The 9,111-nt window shown below is 39.0% G+C and overlaps 2 protein-coding genes across 2 annotated transcripts; both read right to left on the reverse strand.

Moving 5' to 3' along the window:
- Positions 1–971: 971 nt before the first annotated feature.
- Positions 972–3,859, reverse strand: LOC108165634 (T-box transcription factor TBX2-B-like). Its single transcript, XM_017308505.1, has 3 exons — positions 3,280–3,859; positions 1,679–1,929; positions 972–1,149 (listed from the first exon to the last, which is right to left on the reverse strand). Exons 1-3 carry the CDS (start codon positions 3,841–3,843, stop codon positions 972–974), a joined length of 993 nt encoding a protein of 330 aa, XP_017163994.1. The 5' UTR covers positions 3,844–3,859.
- A 731-nt stretch (positions 3,860–4,590) lies between these two features.
- LOC103475881 (T-box transcription factor TBX2b-like) lies at positions 4,591–8,532 on the reverse strand. The gene is made up of 4 exons (XM_017308475.1): positions 7,788–8,532; positions 4,979–5,246; positions 4,754–4,900; positions 4,591–4,671 (listed from the first exon to the last, which is right to left on the reverse strand). The coding sequence occupies exons 1-4, from the start codon at positions 8,066–8,068 to the stop codon at positions 4,591–4,593; spliced, it is 777 nt and encodes a 258-aa protein (XP_017163964.1). The 5' UTR covers positions 8,069–8,532.
- Positions 8,533–9,111: the final 579 nt, after the last annotated feature.

A 9,111-nucleotide genomic window follows, 5' to 3' on the forward strand; every position in this document is an offset into this window, starting at 1 on the left:
TTTTACTGAACTGTGTAGGCAGGCATAAATTATATATAGTGGCAAAAACTGACAGCCTGCAGATTCTGGCTTGTGTCTCTGGCAGAAGTCCCATTTATGCTTGAAAGACAAACTTAATGCATGAAGCTTGTGTTGGTATTTTGGGTGTCCAGTCAGTAGATGTCCAGTTAGAGGGTGAAAAGGAGCGTCCAACCTTATTACTACGGACACTGATCAGAGTAAAGGAAATTTCAGATTAGGTCTTAGTCTAATTAAGGCWRTTAGASCAAGAATTTACTTTGCCTTAAAATGCCTCCTTTAATGCCATCACCGAGACGAAAATGGAGAGACCGGGGACAAATACAACCACGTAGGATGTCCTCACTGAAAAAGTGTACRGAAGTCCTCTAATGAAACAGACRGATTAATTACCCAAATTAACTTAAAGGATTAGGCCTAACATCCAGACACATTCTGATCCGGGCTGGAAGGCGGAATCTTCCTCCCAAATCCATTTAAAACTCTTGGAACATGACTGCATGTTGACGCATTAATCTAATCGATCTTAAATGATCATCAGGTCTGTTACTGGCTTCTCAATTCTGTGGCGTATCATATGAATGCATCTGAAAAATTTGGTTGATATATTAGATTAAATATTTTAAAATCTTTGTAATCACTTCCTCATGGAAAACTTTAAAGCAGCTATTTCAATCTTAGGTTTGCTAGAGCCTGTAAATGTGTCGTCTTGACCTGGAATTGAGTGGATGCAGATATCCTCATGAGAGGGAAATAAAAACAACAGAACCGTTGTTTTTCACTAGTTATTTATTTTTAGTTGCTATTCGTGTGCAACTTGCCAATCCTGAAAGTGTGTTGTAGTTCATCAGCAAACCCCATAACAATTGGGGAAAGTTTTTTGCATGGCCTTTGCTTGGTAACTGTGGCGTCCGGATGGCAAACTCCAGTCTTTGCTTCYATACTTGGACAGCTCAGGCTGCGAAGATGACCTTCCAGGCAGGATGGTCGTTAGGAAATTTTGGCAAGAAGTGAAAGATGGTGGGATCTGATATGGACTTAATCTCAACCAAGGYTGACKGTTTCGGTGATGACGGATTCCAGAAAGTGACGGCGTGGCAGAGCTGGTTGGGAGAGCTGAAACACTCACTCCTATTGGTGCCACACAGTGGTATGGATATGATGGCATTCCATCGACAGATGACAGAGTGACTCCCTGTTTGGGGAAAATAAATTAATTATTAGAACAGCGTTAATTATTAGAACAGTGTTGTAGAATGGTGCTGCGACTCAGTTAAAATCATTCTTCAGATTCCAGACTTAAGCTTTGCTTGCACCTTACGTTGATCTTAATACCAAACCAAAAATAGACCACAAGCTATCCCTGGATTAAAGCATTCAGCATTTTGAATCAGAGTTACCTGCAGTAGATAACCTCTCTTGGCATCCTTATTTAATGTAAATCCAAATTGGTTTGTCTCATAGGATGAAGCTAAAGGCTATTCCGAGAGGGAGCTGGACCAGTTTTTCGCCATCRACTCAAAATGCTTTTTACATTTTTTGRAGCTCTTGTTTCAAAYAGGAAGGTAAGAAGTAGCACAACACATCCTTCCTCAATTTCTTGTCTTAATAATTGTAAACTAAAGTTGAACAACCTTCAGCTGCAATTGAGAGAANATACTTGGACAGCTCAGGCTGCGAAGATGACCTTCCAGGCAGGATGGTCGTTAGGAAATTTTGGCAAGAAGTGAAAGATGGTGGGATCTGATATGGACTTAATCTCAACCAAGGYTGACKGTTTCGGTGATGACGGATTCCAGAAAGTGACGGCGTGGCAGAGCTGGTTGGGAGAGCTGAAACACTCACTCCTATTGGTGCCACACAGTGGTATGGATATGATGGCATTCCATCGACAGATGACAGAGTGACTCCCTGTTTGGGGAAAATAAATTAATTATTAGAACAGCGTTAATTATTAGAACAGTGTTGTAGAATGGTGCTGCGACTCAGTTAAAATCATTCTTCAGATTCCAGACTTAAGCTTTGCTTGCACCTTACGTTGATCTTAATACCAAACCAAAAATAGACCACAAGCTATCCCTGGATTAAAGCATTCAGCATTTTGAATCAGAGTTACCTGCAGTAGATAACCTCTCTTGGCATCCTTATTTAATGTAAATCCAAATTGGTTTGTCTCATAGGATGAAGCTAAAGGCTATTCCGAGAGGGAGCTGGACCAGTTTTTCGCCATCRACTCAAAATGCTTTTTACATTTTTTGRAGCTCTTGTTTCAAAYAGGAAGGTAAGAAGTAGCACAACACATCCTTCCTCAATTTCTTGTCTTAATAATTGTAAACTAAAGTTGAACAACCTTCAGCTGCAATTGAGAGAAAGGTTTAGACTAGAAGTTTATAAAGTTGTGTCTGCATAAACCACTAGAATATTTCTGAGACTGAAGATTTTTTCAGCACAGTAGAAGTCCACTTCAGTCTTGGTCTCTCTCGTACTAGTTGTTAACTTTATCTTCTAAGACTAGCTAATCTGAATTTAAACTAAATGAAGTTGACTAGATTATTACCCAATACGTGTCAGATATTTCTGGWTTGTAACCTTTTGGCATTTTGAAGTACCCCTTCAATGTCTTTCATTTAAATCTGTGTGCACATAATGATGATGGTCTTGAATACAACTCAAGGATGTGATAAAAGTACAAAGCTGTCTTACCTATCTTGCTGGAAAAGTAAACAGTTAGCCAGTGATAGCTATAGAAAATATATGGGCATCTAACAACTTAAAATATCTAATTACCTCAGAGAAACATTAGAAACAGTTACGTCTGGTTAATGAGTCTTAATCATATTTTCTGTCTCCACAAATCAACTCATCACCCCACATGAAATGACCCAGACTTTAGGTGTTCTGGTTTTCACTTTCTATGTTGTTTGATATTAGATATGTTCTATGAAGGTATCCATGACATATTGTTTTTTGTTTTTTTTGTTACATTTGAGATACTTATGACTAAAACTCAGTGGGTCTGGTAGATGAAACTTCAACATGGATTTAAAAGAGGGGAACCTTTTTGTTGGAGATTAAAAAAAACTTCAAATTCAAACTTATGAAATCCCATTTAGAGGTGCTAACAGGAAGGTCTTAAGAAAATTATTCTACATGGCAATACTTTCAGCTTTTATTATCCCAAGTAGTTATTCTACAATATACTAGATAGGTGGGAATAAATATTGTGCAATGACAGAATTGAGTGCATTTCTGAAAGCCTACCTGAGATCCCAATGTGTGTTTTGAGAAGGGAAATGGAGCCGAAGCCCGGATGCTTTGACACGAGAGTCCTCCTTGTTCAAAGTTGTTAATTCCAGTCAAGGGTGTAAATYCAGGTCCCACACACAAAGAGGAAARCCCCTTCCCTGTCGGTGGTAGCTGCCTTTTTTCTTGAAAAGATTCTTGTAGAGTGACAAATGGTTGCTCATAGCCACTCGRGAAATCKAAAGTTGRACCGTGACAATTACTGAAGCAGCTTAGGCTTTGTGATCGAGACATTGTAGATAGCCCTCTATCTTTGATTACGCTCCTTTGGTTTTTAAAAGGACCCACTTTTATAACGTATTGGTTGTCATCATGTTCTCTTTGCATAATTATCTCCCTTGATCCATCCTTTTTCTTGTGGCTTTGCCTAAAATCAGGCATGTTTTGCRGAACGTCCTCATCCATCAGGTTCATAGTTAATGTTGATGCAGTCTTGGGAAGGCCGGCTTCCAAAATGTCATCGTCTTCAGGGTAAATATCTGAATCGCTTTCAATTTCTTTTGCATCTGTAAGGAAACACATGAAAAAGTTTTAAAACGAGAACATTTTGGGGTAATGCGTGTCATTGTATGATGGGGTAATAAGCAAGCTGAAACTTTTTGAGCTTTTATTAGAACCAAATTTGTGGCCAATATATTGGAATCAGAAGATTTAATRAACACAAAGGAATATTGGGGTGACATGGGGAAAAAAAGTTTTTGGTGAATTTCTGTTACAGAATAGAGTTAAAATTTAATATGGGTGCTCTCCGTGCTCACTGTGCATTTACAGCATATTTGCTAAAAGAGAAAGAATATATTTGTTATTAGTAGTTTAAAGTTACTAGTTCATCTACACAAGGCCTGGCTTTTGCAGGTTGGACTTTGACTTCTCCTGTATTTTTGGTTTCTGGATTTGTGCTCATTGTCAATCTAATATGAAGCACAATTTTGGGGATTTTGCTTGTCTCCTGCTTGCTTTTAAGTTCATCACATTTAATTAATTAGCTAGTTAGTTCTAAAAAAAAAAAAGCATGTCTATTTAAAAGCACACAGTAAGTTAACACACCWTGGCAGGTTGGCGTGGACATCAGAGGGCTGCTGACCAGTTCCAGAGGAGAATAAAATGGYTCACTAGCACTGGGTTGTCCAGATGAGTCGTCAGAATCATCACCRTCCTGGTCTGATTTACTAAGCTGTTTGCCCCTGTAAAATACAACACCCAAAACTCCATGTGTCAAAATGTGGAAAAACTGTTGTACTAAGTTCACATAATWAAATGTTAGTATRCCTACCTTTTCTCTCGTCTTCCATTTCCGGTATTTCTGAACCCTTTGGCAAAGGGATTGTTGTCAATTTTCAGCTGCGTTATCTACATAGTGAAGGAAGAAAATGTGCAACTTATTCCTTAAACAAGGACAAGCAATATTTCTAGTCTCAAAATTATGAGTTACCTTTTCATTCTGATAGGCAGTGACAGCAATGAACTCAGTCTCYGGGAAAACATAGGTTCTGAAGGTGCTGTATGGGAGCTTCATAATGTCATTGGCTCTTACAATGTGAAACCTCGGTTGATACTTATGCATGGAATTTAGGATTGTCTGGAAAATCAACAACGGTCATAAGCAAAATTATCATTACCTACAATTTTTAAATATTTAGAACTGAATGCTACTTACAAATCCATGCCTATCCGACATGTTGTTGGTGAGTTTGAGCTTGTGAAAAGCAACAGGCTTGCTCATCCACTGCTCCCCTTTGGACGGACTGTCTGGGTGGATGTACATCCGCTTTGGCATCTCCGGGTCGGCTTTTCCAGCAACTGTCCACTGGGAGTTGTGAAACTTGTAGCGGCAGTCGTCAACTGCAACAATATCCATCAGCAGGATGTATTTTGTGCTTTCGTTCAGCCCATCCACACACACCTTGAAGGGTGGAAACATCCTCCTGTTGTTGACAATTGAGTGTGGAAAATTATGCAAGAATTAAAATAATGTGCGGTTAGGCCTGTCACAATAACAAATTTTGCTGAGCGATTAATTGTCTAAAAAAATTATTGCGATAAACTATAATATTGTTTCAAGACCTTTTGACACTGATTTAACGGAAATTACGTAATAACGCATGTGATTTCCTGCCATAGATAGATACATTTTATTTTCAAAAGAACACATAACACTGGAACTAATAAACTAAATAAACAAAACAACCAAAAACAATAATAAAATGGATTCTCAGTCTCCATTAACAAAAAACGTACTTTAATAAAAACTAAACAACATAAAGCCAAAGTGGAAATAAATAATGCATTCAACCAAAAGAGTGCAGATTATGAAGTCTGTACTATATTGCCCTTCAGTAATCACTAGATTTAAATAGAGAAGATGGGCACATCCGACTACCTAATGCAATAGTTCACACTACACGATTTTTTGCCTCTATTTTCCCCTTAAGATAATCTTAGAACGTTGGCCGATCTAAGATTGTCGCTGGTGATTTTGTAACCGATCATCCTGTAGTGTGATGTAGATCGTCGTGGCCGCTCCGATCTAAATCAGGGGTTTTCCCCGACTGGGAGCTTAACGCTGACTGTGACAGGTAGCCAATCAGAAAGCGCGGATTCTCCTCCTTGCTTTCCGAGGGGAAATAAYAAGGGGAATCCCAAACAGCTGACACGGCAAAATCCAGCGGACATTGGAGATGATATGTGGAAACAACATTTATATTTATTCAACATTTTGTGCAAAGAATATAGAAATGACAAGGGTCAAACTTTACGCTGACTCTAGCCACATGCATCACAGGCAGATTCTAGTAAAACACTGATTAATGCCTGGTTTTAAAATTGTGGTATCCATGTGGCTGGACACCACAAGGCACGACGAACCCGATCGAACCGTTATGCCTAGGCTTTCTGTCGGCTAGTGGTGGTCTCTCAGGTTTTGAAAATGGGCCGACAACTCTTGAAGTGTGTGCTGGGCATTACACTAAGGAAATAGGAAGGGAGGGTCAGTGAAGAGCACCGGAGTTGAGCCTTTTTCATTCAGTGGCATCAACAGAAAGAAAAAACGGCAGGAAGAAAGCCGATAATTAAAATGAGGTTGATAGATTTAATTTATCGTGCGATTAGTTGATTTATCGTTTATCGTGACAGGCGGTTCTTGAAAGCATATTTTACCAATGAGTCAACTTGAGGACAGTTTTCTTGTCAAAAATTCACATGTCTATGGAATTGCCCCGACTTTTTAGTTCACTACTTTTTTAAACTGTTAACTAGAAAAGCTTTTTCTCTATGACAATATTTCCAACAATCTTGATATTAACTGTGCAAAAGAAAATGTGGAGGGTATTCAGTTCTTGCCTAAATATTAAAATGTAATTTAAGCCTCTATTATAGTTTTCAAATCTAATGTTACTTTACTATTACATTAAAAATAGCAATCCTACCTAAACATTTTCACTAGAATATACTTCAACATTGTTCAGTTAACAGTGGTGTTCTGTATTTATCAGGGAATACAACACATCGCCATATATTGCTAATATAGTAGACTAAGATGTTTCTATACCTGCATTTTAAATCTATAGCCTACCAATTTGCACAATATAAACTTGCAAAATTTCAAAAATGTAAGAACTGTTAAGATAGTTAAAGTAAATTCAGTTCCACCAGAAATTCAAGCTTGTTTCCAGTTTTGGCTATGTTAGCAAAAGTGGTAATATTAAAGTTAAGCTTGGTAGTAAGTTGAACTTCCTGTCCCCAAGACCATTTTTGTCACTTAATAATGCATCTTAGCTGCAGTTATAATGGCAAAGTTGAAACGACACCTCCTTAGAATGGATTTAAAAAATGCATTACTCTTTCAGTAATATTTCATGCCTAAACTAGTTTAGTAACTGAGCGAATGCTAAAGTCGAGCTAGCAAGCTAGGCTTCTTAACCCAGAAGCTTGTTTATGATTGAAACATCTCTGCGTGGTTATAAGGGAATAACTTTAAATTTAGTATTTTTAGAAAGAAATTAAAAAGTTTGTCACTATTTCAGTTTTGACCTAACTAGTAAAAACACTAAGGCAAAGTTGAATTTTCTAGTAAGCGAAGTTTCTTAACTGTTTCCGACAAGTCCAATAATGACCTATCTACACGGTGTAAGACAATCTATAAATTACACCTTGCTAGAACAGATTCTAAAAGTTATTTTATCAGTAACATTCTATACTTTGCTAGTTTAGCTACACCACAAAGGTAAAATTTGCTGACGGCCAAAATTCCATAGTAATAGTAGTAGCCTACTTTTCCCTGCCAAGTTGTTGGTGTTGATTTAAAAACCCTCAACKTCATTAATTTTGCTAGAACTTAATTATTCAAGTAGTTGTTAAACCTATCATATTTTTTGTTCAAATAAATGTCTTAACTAAAATGAAATGGCCACTGGTTTTATTGGTTAAAATCCAGCAGTTTGTTTTCTTAGTGCGTCAGATCTACTTGCCTCCCAGACTTCGTGATAACCATCTCAGTCCCCATCTTGTGAAATTCACTCCACAAATCCTTTGATTCCAGCGTGACTTTCGGATCGTCATTCAACCATTGCTCGGGCTGTTCGTGGCGCTTCGTGGTCCGCGGGTGTGCTGGCCGACTCCGGAGCTCCATAGCTGCGCGCAGCCGTGCGTCCGCGGCTATGGAGGGGACAAGTGAGGACTGTGCGCTGGGAATGAACGCTGGCAGAGAAAAGGCGTCTCCTCCGTCAACTCGGAAAGGTTGGTAAGCCATGGGAACCGCAGCAGAAGACACTCAGCGAGTGCGCTTGAAACAGGAACTGTTGAGGGAGTGTATTGAATTCTTTGTATCATTACCAATACATCTTGAAAGCCCGTGCATTTACACGTGAATCGATCCATTAGTAAACGTCTACAGAGGGAACGGCGCATATGAGGATCATACGTAAAGCTGGTGAAAAAAGTTAATTAAAAATAAACCTAACTCGAACAGGACCACTCACAGGGGGAAACCTAGAGACGTGGACTGTCGCGCATCTGCAGTGTCTTTGTAAGTCGTCACTAGATAAACCCAAATTCTGAGGACAGCGCGTCACAGTCTTAGACACACTAAGGAGAGGTGGGGGCGGTATTAAGCCCTCTGGCTCATGATGGAAAGGCAAGAAACACAGCACGTAAATGACCCGCGGCTGATTTCAAGCGATAGGTCGGCCGCGAAGTGAACGACAGGACAAGTGATGAGGRAGGAGACTCCWGCTAAGGACCGGTTGKAAGTAGTCCCTGAAGGAGCTGYGTAATTTGCTTCTCTTATTAAAATTCCTCCGAGCCAAATTGTCATCTAGGGATTAAAAAATATATTTGGAGGAGCCAAAATGTCTTATTTAAGCTTCATCTTTTGCATMTTTTAGAACACCTGATGTCAAAACATGAGCATTAAGTGTCTCCTGTAGTCTCAACACTTTTTTYCCCCTCTTGTCCTAAAAGCAAGGAAAGCCAATGGGACATTTTATAGCTAAAAATGTCCATGCCTCGAGGCATCTGACAGTGTTAGGTGGGAACTAGGATGACAAAAAGGGTCCACAGTACTCAATATTACATGACACTCAGCTTTGCTGCTTTGTGAGCTGGCGTTCCTGACCAGGAACGCCAGCTCCTGGTCAGGCTAGTTGTCCAGTATACTCTACTGGACAACTAGGCTGTTGTCCAGTAGAGTATATATTTTTTTCTAAAGTAAGAGATTTACATACTATGTTGCTATTTATCTAGTTTATTTGAGAAATGACATAATGTGATGGTTGTAAAGGCATTTGAGTAACG

This window comes from Poecilia reticulata, linkage group LG14 (genome assembly GCF_000633615.1).
Source record: "Poecilia reticulata strain Guanapo linkage group LG14, Guppy_female_1.0+MT, whole genome shotgun sequence".
NCBI lineage: Eukaryota > Metazoa > Chordata > Actinopteri > Cyprinodontiformes > Poeciliidae > Poecilia > Poecilia reticulata.